The sequence below is a fragment of the Caenorhabditis briggsae genome (genome assembly GCF_000004555.2).
Source record: "Caenorhabditis briggsae complete genome, chrV, whole genome shotgun sequence".
In the NCBI taxonomy this organism is placed as follows: domain Eukaryota; kingdom Metazoa; phylum Nematoda; class Chromadorea; order Rhabditida; family Rhabditidae; genus Caenorhabditis; species Caenorhabditis briggsae.
In genome coordinates, this window is record NC_013488.2 from 898,701 (window position 1) to 915,290 (window position 16,590).

At 38.7% G+C, this 16,590-nt stretch overlaps 7 protein-coding genes and 1 non-coding gene across 8 annotated transcripts in view; 5 read left to right on the top strand and 3 right to left on the bottom strand.

Moving 5' to 3' along the window:
• Positions 1-187: 187 nt before the first annotated feature.
• Positions 188-1,288, top strand: CBG11285 (the record flags this gene model as incomplete). Its single annotated transcript, XM_002635025.2, has 2 exons — positions 188-414; positions 1,237-1,288. The coding sequence occupies 2 exons, from the start codon at positions 188-190 to the stop codon at positions 1,286-1,288; spliced, it is 279 nt and encodes a 92-aa protein (XP_002635071.2).
• Positions 1,289-1,880: 592 nt separating this feature from the next.
• On the top strand, positions 1,881-4,427 carry CBG11284 (the record flags this gene model as incomplete). The annotated part of the gene is made up of 11 exons (XM_045236561.1): positions 1,881-1,965; positions 2,167-2,239; positions 2,282-2,469; positions 2,517-2,613; positions 2,660-2,732; positions 2,773-2,893; positions 3,252-3,440; positions 3,819-3,972; positions 4,033-4,171; positions 4,224-4,336; positions 4,379-4,427. The coding sequence occupies 11 exons, from the start codon at positions 1,881-1,883 to the stop codon at positions 4,425-4,427; spliced, it is 1,281 nt and encodes a 426-aa protein (XP_045094577.1).
• Positions 2,046-2,118, top strand: CBG29095. The gene has a single exon. It is a non-coding gene (tRNA).
• Positions 4,428-6,019: 1,592 nt separating the features above from the next.
• Positions 6,020-6,663, bottom strand: CBG11283 (the record flags this gene model as incomplete). Its single annotated transcript, XM_002635023.1, has 3 exons — positions 6,020-6,307; positions 6,353-6,428; positions 6,596-6,663. Coding segments are annotated over 3 exons (432 nt in total), but the record flags the coding sequence as incomplete, so codon positions are not given.
• A 601-nt stretch (positions 6,664-7,264) lies between these two features.
• CBG26892 lies at positions 7,265-8,943 on the top strand (the record flags this gene model as incomplete). Its single annotated transcript, XM_045236562.1, has 5 exons — positions 7,265-7,407; positions 7,448-7,545; positions 8,510-8,631; positions 8,682-8,797; positions 8,841-8,943. 5 exons carry the CDS (start codon positions 7,265-7,267, stop codon positions 8,941-8,943), a joined length of 582 nt encoding a protein of 193 aa, XP_045099185.1.
• A 1,506-nt stretch (positions 8,944-10,449) lies between these two features.
• Cbr-mom-2 lies at positions 10,450-12,794 on the top strand (the record flags this gene model as incomplete). Its single annotated transcript, XM_002635022.1, has 6 exons — positions 10,450-10,520; positions 11,044-11,173; positions 11,221-11,326; positions 11,384-11,463; positions 11,562-12,026; positions 12,570-12,794. 6 exons carry the CDS (start codon positions 10,450-10,452, stop codon positions 12,792-12,794), a joined length of 1,077 nt encoding a protein of 358 aa, XP_002635068.1.
• Positions 12,795-13,188: 394 nt separating this feature from the next.
• Positions 13,189-14,058, bottom strand: CBG11281 (the record flags this gene model as incomplete). Its single annotated transcript, XM_002635021.1, has 4 exons — positions 13,189-13,422; positions 13,469-13,759; positions 13,808-13,920; positions 13,971-14,058. The coding sequence occupies 4 exons, from the start codon at positions 14,056-14,058 to the stop codon at positions 13,189-13,191; spliced, it is 726 nt and encodes a 241-aa protein (XP_002635067.1).
• A 47-nt stretch (positions 14,059-14,105) lies between these two features.
• Positions 14,106-16,590, bottom strand: part of CBG11280 — a gene marked incomplete at both ends in the record, with an annotated part of 3,379 nt that continues 894 nt past the window's right edge. The window contains 2 exons of the mRNA XM_002635020.1: positions 14,106-14,308; positions 14,452-14,519. Of these exons, the coding sequence (XP_002635066.1) occupies positions 14,106-14,308; positions 14,452-14,519 (271 nt within the window). The remainder of the gene's footprint in view (positions 14,309-14,451; positions 14,520-16,590) is intronic.

The window sequence follows — 16,590 nt, forward strand, 5'->3', positions numbered from 1 at the left end:
AATACTGCCGTCCGAATTTTATGATCTTGCACACAACATGTTCTTCTCAGCCACTTAATTCACTTATCTAACAAATTTGTTCGTCGCGATGATTCATGCACGTAACTCTTCCTTCGATACCTTCTCCCTCCTCCTTACCGACTCCTCTGAAGTCACTGTAGAACAAATCGAGGAATGCTGTGAAGGGATGGCTCTATCGGACATCTTCCCAATCTTTATGGTCGCTGGCGCCATTTGGGTTCTGGTATACTGTATTCTGATGACACAAAAGATTTTCATGGACAGCCAGTATCAAGAGATTCAGCCGAAACGGAATGGGGAGGAGGACGACGTCGAGCATCTTCATCCACCGCCATCGCCACGTCATCCGAGGCCAAAGAGATGTTTGGATGATATTGATGTGGAGCAAGGATTGTGAGTTTTGATAGTCTTCCGTAATTTACCGTAATCCACTCACGTCGGGAGTACCGTAAAACCGAAGGGCTCCCACACTGTCAACTGTGAGCCAATTTATCTCAGCTCCTATGAGAGATATCAAAAATGTGACAACTGAAAAAATGTTTGTGATTTTATGATAAACAATTTATTAGTTGACCACTTTTCGATATCTTTCATATTAGCCGAGATAAATTAGCTCAAATTTTAAAGGTTTGACGGTAAGAGATGGTTTTGGCAAAGTAGAGTTTAGTACACAGAAACAGAACGTAACATTAGATTTCTGGTCACCAAAACGAACAGATTCCCACACTGTCAACTGTGAGCCAATTTATCTCGGTTCCTATGAGAGATATTAAACATGTTTGAACTGATAAAATTTATGTGAAATTATGATGAACATTTTATCAGTGGACAACGTTTCCGTATCTTCGACAGGAACCGAAATAACTTAACTCAAACTTGATAGTTAGATGGCCCTTCTACTAAAGATTTTACGGCATCTGAATCCGGCGACTGCAAATCAAAAATTAAGCTTTTTTCTTAGTTATACATTTTACAAAAATATGAACTTCAGGAAGTTTCAAAATTCAATTTTTTTTTCAAGATTTCAATTTTTCCAACCTTCGCAAGTTTCCAATAGCAATAAACAACCACCAAGAACATTCGGTCCACCTGTTCGACACATACTCTCGATTTCATTTCAAAAAGAAAAAAAAACCAACAAAAAAATTTCGGTATCTGATGTCTCTCTTTTCCCCGACCAGTTTTCGAGTAATCCCAATTTTCCTATTTTTTCAGAACCCGCAACAACGATCAGACCCCACGGGCCTTCTTCCCCTACTATCTATGAACGCCTTTTTTTCTCATGGATTCGGGTTTTTTTTCGTCTAAAAATCTTTAAATCGCTTTTTAACTCATCAGCTTCTCTTATATGTACTTTAGTTTTTATTTCGATGTCTTGTATCCATAAAACTAATACCGTAAACAATCTAATAGAAGAACACCCTATACATGTACTTTTCGCCTTTATATCACGGTTCCTGTGAAAGATATCACAAAGTGATCAACTGAAAAAATGTTTATTATGACTTCAAACATATTTTATCAGTTGACCACTTTCTGATGTCTTTCACAGGAACCGAGATAAATTGATTCAAAGATAAAAGTTAAGGGGCTCTTCTATTACATGTTTTGGCTCCATATTTTTCATTAATTCTTTTCAATGACGCATTGTTTTTATTAAAAAATAAACTTGGTCAAAAAAATAACACCTCCACAGATAACACAAGCACATGATAAGAGACAATCTCTCCTTTTGAAGAAGGAAGTGTATGGTTTTTATTGACGACGACTACAAAGCATAACCGTTATCGTGTTCTCTAGCGTTGATTGATTATATCCGCTTTAATCTATCCATTCTCATTATAATTTTCAGTCTCCAAATGTTCGGTTTGTCCCAACCGACATGGAACATTTGTCAGTTAGGAGCAGTCTTCTTCTTCAATTTCTTCTCCTTCTTTACGCTGTGTAAGTTTGTCGGAACGAGTGGAAGTGAGGGGAGAAAGACACTACTCTCCTCTATGCAATGCCTCTCCCTTCCTCTCGTCGCCTTGATAGCTCAGTTGGGAGAGCGTTAGACTGAAGATCTAAAGGTCACCAGTTCGATCCTGGTTCAGGGCAACCGTTTTTGTAAAATTTTTTTTGTAATTATTAGATCTCTTTTTCCAGCTGCCTTATCCCAGACTCTCATTGAAAGTGTTGCTGAAACAGAAGGTATCAATAGGCATGCAGGTTATTATAGGTTTGTTTTTTATACAATTATCCAGTTAGTAATACTTTTTAGTGCCTTTCTGACCTATCTAGTGTTCACAGTTGGACATTTCGTTGCCACACCAATTGTGGAGATAATTTCACCGAAATGGTCGATTGTGGGTGGACTAGTTGGTTACGCAATGTTCGAGGCCGCATTTCTATGGATGAATGAGTATTTTTTATATTTTTCGGCCGCATGTGCAGGATTCTCTGGATCGTGTAGGTCTTTGGATGTAATTGGAGATGTTGGAGTTTTTTGATTACAGTACTATGGACCGGACAGTTTGATTACCTAGCCCAGAACTGCCAACCACACACTTTGGATCGAAATTCTTCAAATCTATGGGGGCTATCTCAAATCTCGTGGGACCTTAAATCTCTTCTGCTCCGTACATTTTTATGTTTTCAGTCTGATATTCGGAGGATCCTATCTCTTGATCCTGTACAGATTTCAATCTGGAAATGAGTTTCAGATGCCTTTAGTGAGTTTTAAATAAGTATTTTTTAATTGCATATTTTCAGATTCGAACAGTGATTCTATCGTTTTTAGTATGTACATTGGTGTCAATAGTTATCGGATTTTTCCTACCTAAACCTCATTTTAGAGCTGAAAGGTATCAAGTACCGTACCTCAAACATCTTTGTGAGTTTTTTTTTTCTAAATTTCAATGCAAGTTGCGGCCGAAAAACCTACTGTACCGGTAGAGACATCTTCAAAGGCGCATTTAAAGGAATATGTATTTTCGTAATTACTTTCTGGCCTATTTTTTTCGATTTTCCGATGAAATTCATCGATTTTGAGCATTTTTTTTTTGGAAAAATCGCGAAGAACTGCTCAAAAACAATGAAAATTATGAAAAAATCAAAAAATAAAAGGTTCTACAACGAAAACTACAATAACCTAAAAAATTTTAACCTGTTGGTATTACCGGACCTATGCTCGCAACGCTAATTGAAATCAAACTACAGTAATATTGCTCATTTTTTCTCTGATTTTTCAGGCGAAATTGTTAAAATATCCTTCGATCGTAACCTTCTTTTCCTTCTATCAACATTTTTGTACACTGGAATGGAGTTGTCATTTTATTCGGTCGTTTTCCCAACAATGGTTTCTTTTACAAAAGCGTTAGGGAATACAAGAGATCTCAATGCGATTTCGTCGATTTTCGTAGGAATCGGAAATGTTTCTGGTGAGATTTTATAATTTTTTCACTAGAAAAACCGCAAGTCTGCGTCTCTTCTCTCTCGCGCCTTGCTGACTTCCCGCGAAGCCCCGCCCACTTCACACACAAAGTATAGCGGGCGGCGGAACCCGGGAAGTGTCGGCTGCGCGCATTGTGGTAGTCGCGGCGGCAAGCAATGTTCGCCACTTGTTACATCCTATGATGAGAGTTTGCGACTAGGGCGGTCATACATAATCATGGTGATTCTAGTCATTCTGATGGTACGTAACAAAAACACCCTTAATTTTTGGAATAATTCTCTTTGGAGAGAGTTGATTTAAATTGAAATTTATAAAAGCGAAAAAATGAAACGATTTGGGTATTAGAAGAGATGGGATATTACAGGATGTTTTGCGTTGTCTCTTCTCGGAGCACGCGTTCGAGAGATCGGGCGGAAGAAGATGGTTCTATTTGCGGCAGTGCTTCACATGACATGCTTCCTGTTGGCTTTTCTGATGTTCCCCAATGAATCTCCGCTTCAACCGACAGATGCCATAGGGTATTTTAAACCGAGGCAAGGGTCCTGACTTTTTTGGCTTTTTCCAAAATATAAATTCAGTCCGTATGTGGTCCTAATCAGTGGGTTTTTGCTTGGTGTAGGGGACACAATTTTCAATCAACAATGCTACACAATTCTCAGTGATATTTATGATCATGATAAGCGGATAGAAGCATTTGCAGTTTACAGATTTTATCAGGTACTTATCACAATGTTCTAATCATGGGTGATAGACAATTAGAAACTTCCAGAGTGCCGCTAGCTGTGTGGTCATGTTTTATTCTGCTCAGGCTCTGTTGAAAACTCATATAATAATCTTATCAACGTTTTGTGTGCTGGCTACGGTTACATTCTTAGGAATACGGTAGGAATTTTCCCATAGCTTAGAGAATTGAAATTTTTTCAGGGTTCCCGAAAAGTATCCAGTGACACCAAGTGCAGAAATGCTGGAGTGAAGGACTGTTAATAAATTGTATAAAATAAAATTTTTGAAAATTGTCAAATCTTGTTGTTGTGTATTATCTGAAACCCCCATACTTTGAATCCATATATCTCGCTTCTTGTGAAAGATATCAAAAAGTTGTCAACTGATAAAATATCAGCGATTTTATGATAAATAATTTATTAATTGACAAAATTTTGATAACTCTCATAGAAACCGAGATAATTGAGCTCAAAGTGAACGTATAGTGTGGGCTTCTATCAAAGCAATATCTCGCTTGGATTAATTTGTACAAAAAATTGTCAACTACAAAATTGAAGCTTTATTATCATTGAATAAACCTGGAAACTTTCCGTATTTTCCAACTAAACCTACTATATTTTTGTGACATCAAAATTGTCTACCACATTTCTCTGATAGACTATCCAAACCGCCAATTTTGAGCTCGATTATCTCGACTCCTGTGAAAAATATCTAAAAAAATGTTAACTAATAAATTATTTATCATAATATCATCTATATTTTATCAGTTGACAAAATTTTGATATCTCACATAACAACCGAGATAATTGAGCTCGAAGTTGACGATGTGGTTGAGCTTTGGTGAACTCATTAAACTCTTCACCGGTACTGCATCCCTTGAGATACTCTCCTTAAAAAAAACTTAAAATGTTGACTCAGAAGTTCAAGCAAACTCAATGGCGTCAATCAAACCAAAAAAATTTGGTTCCTTCGAAAAAAAAAGATTCAAAACAAGCCAATTTACCCCGGGGAGAAGTATGACACCGTCAATTTCAAAAAGGCGTTGTCTGTGTCATTTTTTCATATTTTTTTTTCTTTCTTGTTATGTCAGAAAATTAGTACCTGACAGGCTTGTTCGGAAAAACAAACCCGGGCCGGGCCGGGCCGGGCCGGGCCGGGCCGAGAGAAAATTTTCAGGGCCCGGCAGAAAAAAAACAAAATTTTTGAAAAATGAATTTAAACAGCCGCCATTTTTGTCAAAGCGATAAACAACTTATATTTGAAAATTGTTATGATATCATGCCGTTTTTGTTTTTGAAAATGAATTTATTGATTTTTAGAATGTATTGAAAAATAACTCGAAGAAAAAAAACACTGAATACCTTTTTTCGAAACAATGATTCAACTTTTCGCTCAAGATTTTGAAGTTCGCGGTAAACTTCCGGGCCGACCGGGCCGGGACGTGTGAAATTCGTGTTTCGGCCCGGCCCGGGCCGGCCCTTCACAAGTATGGGAAAATCGAGTTCTCGAATTTTTTCTCGACTTTTTTTCCGGAAAATCGAGTTCTCGAATTTTTTCGCGACTTTTTTTCCGGAAAATCGAGTTCTCGAATTTTTTCTCGACTTTTTTTCCGGAAAATCGAGTTCTCGAATTTTTTCTCGACTTTTTTTCCGGAAAATCGAGTTCTCGAATTTTTTCTCGACTTTTTTTTCCGGAAAATCGAGTTCTCGAATTTTCTCGAATTTCAATTAGTCAAAAATTACCAGTTTATTTGACAAAAACAACAAAAAAAAACAAAAAGCACAAAAATGAAATGGAAAACAATAGATGAACAAGCACAAGCAACAAAAAGTAACAAAAGTATTAATTATTTTTTGAATTTTGTTGATGAAACCCCATCAATTTTACATTCTGTTGCAAAATAAGAAGTTTGGAAAAATTTTCTGCGTTCTGTAATTTCCTATTATCTGTGAGAATATTTTTCGCCGACGAGAATAACCTTTCTGCTTCGGCCGTTGTTGCAGGAGCAGAAAAAAAACGAAGGTGAAGCCGGTAAAGTGTTGGAAAGACTTCTTGACTGGTTGCTTTTGTCCAAAACTTGATAGGATTCTCATCCATGTCGGTTCGCTCACTAAACCATTTTGTGTGTTCCTGAAGAAAACCACATTTGGCTTTGAACAAATTCTTCGATCTTACTGCAACGACTAGCTCGCTTAGCTTTCCTTTTCTTTCGGTTGTAGGTGTGGCTGGGTATCGAGACTGGGTATAGAGTCTGAAAAAAACCAAGTGTTTTCAGTGAGAGAAGGTAAAAAATCACTGAAAAATAAAAGAAGTCTATTAAGAACAGTATAAACCGAAAAAAAAATGTTGAAAAAGTAATGAAAACCCTGATTAAAGTATGTTTTCATTCAAAAAAGAATTAATTTTAAAAAAATTCACCTTAAATCGACCCCGTAAATCGACACCGATTGCGGGTCTCGCCGCGCTTGGGTTACTGTTGCACCCGTTTCAACTATACAAAGTAGAGATTTCCTCTTCACTTTGAACGCAGCATGATTATTTCGAGAAAAAATTTTCCGAAAAAAATCGGAAAAATCGAGAACTCGATTTTCCGATTCCGACCAAGCCTGGTACCTGACATCCTAGATTTTCAGTCTTCTTTTGGTTTTCTAGGCCACCATAATCATATATAATTAACTTCTTTTGCCTGGTTCCTTTTCTTGGTCGGTTTCCGATTTCAAAAAATTTTCAGAATGACTGAAAATATTGTTTCATTTCCTATTATCATTTCCTTTATGGCTTTATCAATTATCGGTTTGATTGGAAATCTAACTATTCTTTTGGTGACATTTAAAATTAAAACTTTGCAAACGAGATGTTGTATTCTGATTGGGATAATGGCCTTTTTCAATTTTGTAGTTTGTGTCTATGTGGTACGTTTCCTAGGAGAAGCGAAGTTAGCTTCCATCTCCGTTGGTCTAAAATCGTCGACCGCCGACCGACAGCTGGCTGGGTCGGTGGTCGGTCGGTCGGATAAGTTTCCCGACCGAATGGAAGCTTTAGAGCCAATCCGAACTTCGTAATCTATTTCAGACTCAATTAAGAATAATGATGTTGCTTGGATTCTACGATATCTTCAATACCACTTGTTTTCTATTCTCCTTCTATGGAATTTTCGCAATGAATATGCAGAGTATTTTGAGTTTATTTATAGGATTGGACAGGTTGTATAAAGTGTCTTTTCCAGTCAAGTAAGCATTTTTGAGCTTAAATTGCTAATGAAAACTTCAGATACTCAAAACTTCCAATATCCCATTACATCATTGGTTTTGTGTTCTGTGTCGTTGCCTCTCTACTGGTCACTTTTTCAAAATATGCTTTCTTGGCAGGTAAGCCAAAAAAAAAGTTACCGTAAACACTCTAATAGACGGGCACCTATAATTGCCCTTTGAGCTCAATTATCTCAATTTCTGTGAGCGATATTTGAAATTGTGTTAGCTGATGAAATGTTGCTGATGATATGAAAAATATTTTATCAGTTGACCACTTTGTAATATCTTTCATAGGAATCGAGATAATTGAGCTCAAAGTGCAAGTCTTCAAAAATAAAATTCCCGAACAAATCATAATACCTGTTTGTGCGCTTTTCGTGATTTATTCGCTGTGAAATATTATAAACTTCGAAAAAAAATTTCTGCAATTTCTTTTTAAATTTGGGTCATGACCTAGAAAAATTTAGGTCATGGCCTAGAAAATCTAGGTCGGGGCCTAGAAAAATTTAGGTCGTGACCTGGAAAAATTTAGGCCATGACCTAGAAAAATTTAGGTCATGACCTAGGAAAAATTAGGTCGTGACCTAGAAATGCCCATTTTTTAACTTGAAAATTTTTTGTAATTTTTGTTGTTTGGAAAATTGTTAGTCACGTGTGAAATGTTCAAATTTTTTATTCGACAATTACCGTAAACACTCTAATAGAACACCACCCAAGCCGACCTCTTTAAGCTCGTGTATCTCATTTCCTGTGAAAGATATCAAACTAAGATCAACTGATAAAATACTGTTGATATTATGATAAACATTTTCTTAATTGACCACTTTTTAATATCTTTCATAGGAATCGAGATAATTGAGCTCAAAGTGCAAGTCTTCAAAAGTAACATTCCAGACGAAATCATAATACCTGTGTGTCTCCCAGTAACTGCGCTCTACCAGACATCTCTAAAAATTTGGCTGGCATTCAATTTTTCGATAGCCGCCTCTGTCATAATAATATATACCTGGACTCATATCAAGTGTAACATGCTGAAAAGTCGGTTAGCCCAATCTGACATACTATTTAGAAGGAATTTCAGAAAACAATCTGCACATCAAAACTGTAGAATCTGTGAATCGAATTCTCAACTCTCTCATCGTCATCATAGCGTTTTATGTGTGTACGTGGTTTTTAGCAATGGCTTCGTTGTTTCTGTCGGAGGTGACAAAGCCTAGAATTCCTTTTGATAATCAGATTACATTCCCTTTTAGGTTCTAAAACTCGAGGGAGCAACGGTGTACATGGTTCGAAGATGGGCCGGTTGGCTTGTGACTTGTAATTCCTCCCTTCATGTTTTTGTATATTTTTGGAGAACGCCGGAGTACAGGTTTCCCTGGTTTTCAGTCTGTTAATCTTCATTTCAATTCCAGAAAAGCTATTATTCAATTCTTCTGTCTTCCCTTCAAATCTGAATCCAACAACTCAAAAATTCTAATATCTGCTATTCCCAGGAATCAAGTTATGGTTTTATGATTGTCACACTCACACTCTACGTTCTCATAGATAATCTATTGTTTCGCAATTATGTAACAGAGCAATAAACGATTGTAAATCTAGTCCCTCCTTCCTTCCGTTACGTCTACAATTGGGACAGACTGTAGACTATCACCTTTTAGTGTGCAGTGGGATCCCGACGGAGGGTTCTCATAGAATAGATAAGATGTGGATTGAGGTGGTGCAGACAGTTTGTTATTATGCTATTCTCCTGATACAAACAATTCGGGGCTATAGAAGATCACACAACGAAAACTACCGTAATCTAAAAATATTTATACTTTCCGTTTATTAGTTGCCTGAGAAACCTCTTATTTTCTCAAGTTTTTGACGATTTTCATAGTTTTTTCGATGTAAATTGTCAAAAAATTAAGGAAAAAGAGAAATAAAATTCAAAATAGACTCAAAGAATACGGTAGTTCGCTCATGCGCCTTTGATATATCCGTTCGTAATGAACTTGTTGCCAGGCAAAGAAAATGTTTTATTTCTCGGTTTTCACTGCAATTCGGAAATTAACAATTTTATAGTGATGAAATTGACTGAAAACGACAACGAAAATCGAGAAAATGAATCCAGAAAATTAAAATATTTTCGGGTTACGGTAGTTTTCGTTGTGGTACCTTCGGCGAAGACCGTCGGCATTTCTCTTTCACAGCTCCGATTTTTTCCCGAAATTTCCGGCTGAATTTTTTTTCCGGAAAATTTTCCTTTTTCTTTTTTATTTCCTCTTTTCTCATCATGCAAGAAACCCTCGGAAAAAATAAAATGGTTTCACCGCGAAACAAAACTTTCGGTGACTACTGTAGCGCTACTGTAAAGCGCTGCAAATTTCCTCGAAAAGTGTGGCGTTTTTTTCTAACTTCCGGCGACAGTTTTTCGCTTTCCTTGCCTGATAATTCGTGTCGAATTCGTAGAATATCATTTGAAATTTTATTAAAATTATCTATCTACAAATCCGCTTCAATGCGCGCCAAGAATTTTAGCAAGCATTTTCGTTTGGCGCCAAATTCCTCGCACCTTCGTTTCCTTCGATTTTTGTCTCTTTTTTTCTTGCGCCTTTCTTTTCTGCGAACTCTCTGCCGAAAAAAAAAAAAGCTCTTTGACATGGATTTCAATTTTCTTCGTCATTGCTTCTCTTCGACCGTCTGCTGTAACGTCTGTTGTCTCGAAACAACAGCGGCGTTTCTTTTAATCTTATCTCTCTAATACCATATTTTACAGCCCCTAAAACATCTTGTTGACGGTACTCACCAGAACCTGTGTCCTCTTTTTTAAATCTTTTATTATTATAACTAGGTGAAGGTGGACTTGCTCTTACCCCATTCCCACTTTCTGACCTCTTCCTAGGGGCGGGATCCCACCTCAATAACGCATTCATTTTGCAGAACGCGCGCGGGCACAACCCCCAACAAGCTCCGCCCCCCTGTCTTCGTTCGTCGTTCTCGATCTCGATCCGACGACATCAGAATATTTATTCGTCAGCTATGCTCATCCGATCGCTTCTCGTTTTGGCGTGTCTTCTCGCCTGTGCACCGACGACGGTTAACTCATGGTGGTAAGTGTTTTGAGATATTATTAGGTTGCGTAGTAATCAGCAAGGTTCAAAAATGTCTGTAACCTTCATAGGCTTCGTACAGCTATGAGCATGCTGCTGTGCTGTAATGTGACGTGGCAAAATTCTAGGCCGTTAGAAATCCAAATTTCTCCTTTTTTAGTTGATTTTCCACCTAAACGCTGACTTTAAACGGCCGAAACCTCTGCTACGTCCCCTACTCATTGAAGCGCAACCGCCTACCACAGCAATTCGAACACTGTGCTTGCATTTAGCCGAATTTTCCTACTACTCCCTCTTTCATATGTTCCCACAGTACCGCAGATTTCCTTCTGTCATAAAAGCCCCTGCTGTCGGTGAGAACCGAAAGGGTCCCATAGGCGATCGTAAAATTGCGCGCCGCCTAAAATTGTTTGGCAACATCACAGTAATCCCCCCGACGACAGCCGTTCTTCGGCACCACCAATAGGATTTTATGAGCTATAAAAATCGTAGACCTTGAACGAACCAAAATTACCTTTTCTAGGTTGCTTTCGAAAGCGGACACGTCGTCACCCACAACGTCCAACTCGCCGATTCTCTGCAAAAATGTTCCCGGATTGACGCCACAGCAGAAGCGAATGTGCCATGAGAATCCGAACATTATCAAGTACTTGGTAAGGATCACAAGCTAGTTTTCATTTTCAAACAATTCAATTTCTAGATCTCCGGACTTCGAAGCGCACTGCACACCTGCGAGTACACGTTCCAGCGAGAAGCATGGAACTGCACACTCACACTCCCAGGTGTCGGAACATCACCTCTACAGAGTAAGCAAAATCAGCACCTGTCCCGTTCCAATTTTCAAATTACACCCTTCTTTTCAGTTGCCTCCCGTGAATCAGCATATGTGTACGCGATTTCCGCAGCCGGCGTGTCTCACTCACTGGCTCGCGCTTGTTCGAAGGTAAGTATTATATGAGTCAGCAGCATGTCGGCAAAATGACCTTGATTGCTTTCCTTGAATGTTATATTTTCTATTTTCCTAACTTCTCGCTTTTCCAGGGCCTAATCGACGATTGCGGTTGTGGAGAGACGCCACAGGGAACCGACCCAACTTCTTCCACCGCTAGCCGCTCACCGAGTGACTTCGTATGGGCTGGATGCTCGGACAACGTCAAGTTTGGCAACGCGTTCGGCCGCAAATTCGTCGACCAATACGACCGTCAACACGCCACCGAGCCACGTTCCCAGATGAATTTGCACAACAATCGCGTCGGCCGACGTCTTCTCGCCAACGCGATGAATAGAGAATGCAAATGCCACGGAGTGTCGGGAAGCTGTGTCACCAAGACTTGCTGGAAGGTGATGCCAAAGTTCGATGAGTTTGCCGCACGTCTTCATGAGAAGTATCAACTCGCGAAACTTGTGACTAACAACGATCAGAAGCTGTTTGTAAGAAGCACACCGTCTGCAGGGCTCTCCGGAAGAACAGAAAGATACGTCAAAACTTTGGACGCTTCTTCAAAGGTAGGTTATTGCTTAGTTTTGCTCGGTTTTTGCTTGTTCAGTTTAGGCGGCATCGCGCTTGGCGCCGAGCTAATTTTGAACGCGTCGCGTGTCGGCGTCGCGTGCCAGCATGGCTGTCGCAAGCGCCTTTTTTGGATAACGTCTCATGGGTCTGAGGAAAATTTCAAGGCCCGGAAGGCCCGGTAGCAAAAATTTTGTCATTTTGAACCGAATTTTGAGCTCCCAATACAATTTTCTATATTTTTTGTGCTTTTTGGATTGTTTGTCTGTTTGATCAAAAAAAATATTAAAAAACCCGAAAAATTTTTTGATCGAAAAACATCACAAAAGGGTCCCCCCTTATGTGTTTTTTGAAATTTTCAAAACTTGTGGAATGACAGGCCCGCCGGGCCGGGCTCGGGCCGGGCCTCTGAAATTCGGGAAAAAGCCCGGCCCGGCCCGTTACAAGTATGGCCAGCTCATTGTTTTCAGATGCCTGTTCGCGATGCGTGCTTAATTGTTACCCGAAACGTCTCACTTCACTTCAAAATTCCATTTTTTCAGCAAATGAGAAACGAGCTCATCTATCTCGATGCTTCACCCAACTACTGCGCAATCGACGTCAAGGATCGAGAATGCGGCGATAAATGCTCGAACATTTGCTGTGGACGAGGCTGGAGAACGACTCGCGAAATCGTCGACGAGCCGTGCCATTGTCAATTCGTCTGGTGCTGCGAAGTGAAATGCAAGACGTGCAAAAAGCTGGTGGAACGAAACTTCTGTCTTTAGTCTGAAAAAGACTTAGTCAGAAGTCTGAAGACCTAATAATTTTCCTGTTTCTGCCCTTTGATTTTTTTTCGTGCCGCATTCTTGTCCTCCACTTAATTCCACTACATATATGTATATATTTATTGACTTCTCTCTAACGACCCACATATCTCAAAGTGTATATTTATTACTGCCTACCCGACTCATGAGTTTTTACTTTACTTGTTTGATGATTACTTTTCACCCACTTTTTCACCCCAATCACTGTGTGACAGTTTTCTTTGTTTTTTTCTTATCTAGGAGCATTCTTTTACCCGCTTGTCTATCTAATAAATAGCTAAAATAATAAGAGATTCATATTACATGTATTTAAGATATAATTTAGATAATTTGCAATAGTAGATGTGCTTCCCGGCTAGTTTCTCTTCTTTCTAGTCGCTTCCGCGTTGGACCAATACATGAAGAATTGGGCGAAAATGAGACCATTGAGCACGGCGGCTGTTGAGTAGGAGATGATGAGAAGCGAGTCGCCAGTGTCTTGAACAGAAGTGAACACTCGGGCGACAGTTCCAGCGAACTGAAGGAACACGGAGATCAGTGAGAGTTGACCAGTGGATTGGGCGCGGTAGTTTTGAGAGATTTGAAGGAGCTGAAGCAGTAGATTAAATGATTTTAATTCGAGAATTATCTGTTACCTTCGACACAACGACAATCGGGATTCCGGCGGTTTGAACGTATGTCAACACATACATTGGGATGGTTTTACTGATAACACCGTAAGCAACAGCAGACACAACTCCTAGGAATCCAACTGAGAGAGCTGTTTGTCCATTGAACAGGAAGATTTGAAGGAGAATGATCACAAGTTGAACAGCGACGAAGAACGAATCTCCCCATCCGCTGAAAACGAATCCTGATCGATAACTGTACGAAGCCGTTCCAATAGCTCCGACGAGAGCGAGAAGTTGTGAAGAGGCGGAGATTCCCTGAAAATTTCAAATAAAATGCTTGAAAATCCCATGGAAAGCACTAACCTGCGCACTTTTACCCGCCTGAATTTTCAAAATCTGCGGAACGAAGAGGAGAATCGAGCCAAGTGTAATGGCGAATCCAAGTCCACGACTGAGCACTGCTTTTGGGCATGTTGCTGAAAAAATTTCGTATATTTATGGAACAAAAAAAGATAAAATAGCTTACGATGGAAGAAGTTGAAGTTGATCAGCAACTCCTCGAAACAATTGCCTGGGAAGAGACTTTGAACGGCGTCGTGCACAATTTTTGACATTCTGGAATTATAAATATTATGATTTTTATTATTTTGAGACAATTAATTCATGGAAATATCTTGAATTTCAGTGGAAGAAGCAAGGAAACGTCAAAGAAAGTATTCGCAAGAGGTGCGCCAGCCTGGCGCATATCTCGTGCATTGGCGCTGTGCGAGTTTTTCGTGTTGGCAACTGGGCACTTGGACTGGAAATCAGAAGTTTTCTTATCAAATTGGTACTTAAAATCAAAAAAAAAGTGCTGAAAAAATTCTGAAAAAAGTAAATAATACTTGTTATCACTGATAAGTGATAGAAAAACTGGGTAAAAAACTGGCAAAAAAAATTGAATGGGTCGTTAAACTTATGTGGTCTTGAACTGCGATTGTATTAGAAGCTAAAAAAAAGAAATTCACTAGAACAGAAAAAAATTTCAAAAAAAAAAATGCATCTTCTCGGACTTTCAAAAAAGTTGTGGAACGGTCTGAAAAATTGTAGAAATTGATAAACCGACCAACAGAGGAGAAAATAATATTCTCTAGTTTTTCATTGAATTCTAGAAATTTCTGGAACCTGAACAGTTAGAAAAGGAATCAGTACAATCTTGAACGTTTCCGAAGAACACTGAAACGTCCCAGGAAAGTTCTATGTACAATTTAGAGAAGAAAAAATTCTGTTTCTTTTTTTCTGAATAAAAAAGGGCTTCTCAAACTTTTCTTAAAATCACATGCTTTTTTAATTATATACTTTCATCGTGTTTACCGTAAAACCTGTAATAGAAGGCTGCCCCCACAATGTCAAGCTTGAGCTCTGTTATCTCGATTCCTATAAGAGATATCAAGAATGCGTTAACTGATAAAATGTTTGTGATATTTTAACAAGAATTTTATCAGATGATATCTTCTGAAGTGACCGAGATAAATTGGCTCAAATTTAAAATTTTTCTCAAACTACCCTCTTTAGTTGGCGTCATGGTTGTGACTGAAATGGATCACCAGGCATATTCCTACTTAGTATAAACTCCCGCCGCATTCATCTTTTTGTGAAACAAGCACAAATTAGGGCTCACCAATTAACATTTCAATTTGACGAATGCGACGGATATGACACATTTCAAATTGGAATTGTGACTAATGATATGAAATGGTTGACTGTAACATCAGTGCTGCATCGTGACACATTGGCTTTGAGGAAGTTTTGACTATAAAACTTGGAATGGATTACAAAGCAGATACAAAGTGAGTTTTATTCATAGTTCTAGTATCAAAGACGTTCGGAACAAAAGATTTATACTTGCCAAATGATAGTGAAATGAAATACCATACGAATTGTAATATAACGCTACCTGCATTAGAACGCTACCTCTAATACATCGCCACCCTGGGATAAGCCTAAATGGTGATTACTGTTAGTACAATAAATTTTTTCTCGCTTAGTTTCACAGAGATTAACTAATAATTATAGAAAAAACAGATGAGAAAAGAAACATCAATTTTATTGGAAGATCAAAAGAACACACCTATGGAATTCAAGGAGTACCATACAGACTACTGTATATACAATTTAGTATACTTTTAGAGTAATCTATTTTTCACTAAATAAGAATACTTTTCAGTTTCGATTCATGGTGCGAGGAAGACGGGAGTTTTAAAAACCGAATAGAATGTGCCAACGAGCCAATGTCAATTCAGAAAGCGTTTCAAGATCATTTAAAATCACTATTCCATTATTCTAAAACTTTCCAATTGTACCTATCGGTGAAATGTAAAGGAAAACTTCCCAACATTACAAGTGTGAGAGACATTTTGTTAAAAGACGACACTGTAGACCCACAATATTTAACGAACGTTTTGACGACATATCCCAATTGTCAGTTTCTGTCTGTCTTATCAAGCATTGTTGGAGAATTGTCAAAAGAATTTCCTTTTTTTCTAGTGCAGAGTATTATCGTTGATTGTCAGTGCGGACCAGATTACTTTCTTGTGAGTTGTTGTTTCTTTTTGGATTCTCAATTTAATTGTTCAAATTATTTAAATTCAGAACTTCGCCGGTCGCAACATGTGGTTGAAATGCGCTACCCTGACACACCAAGATCTTATTCAGTTTCTACATAAATGGATTTCACATGTAGAGTAAATGGAAATCTCATTCGGCAGACGATCGAATTTGAGGAATACGATCCGAATGAGCCAGAGAAGAGATCACAGCATTTCGTTGTTGATGTACCGTAAGTTTCATAATCTTAAACTGCCTATTCCTACTATTTGATATTACAGATATGTTGGCTCCACCCAACAAACGTATCCTCTTAGAGATCGTTCGTTTGTCGTAGGGTTGGCAACGGGGCTCCCGATTTTACGCGGGAGCCCCGAGCGCGCGGGGCGGAGATGCGCCCCCGTCCCGCCTGACGAAAAAAAAACTTTGTTAAAGAAATCAAAAAGAATCAGTAACCGAAATTAAAGAATCAGTAACCGAATTTTGGGATCCTCTAGAGTCGACCTGCAGGCATGCAAGCTTGGCACTGGCCGTCGTTTTACAACGTCGTGACTGGGAAA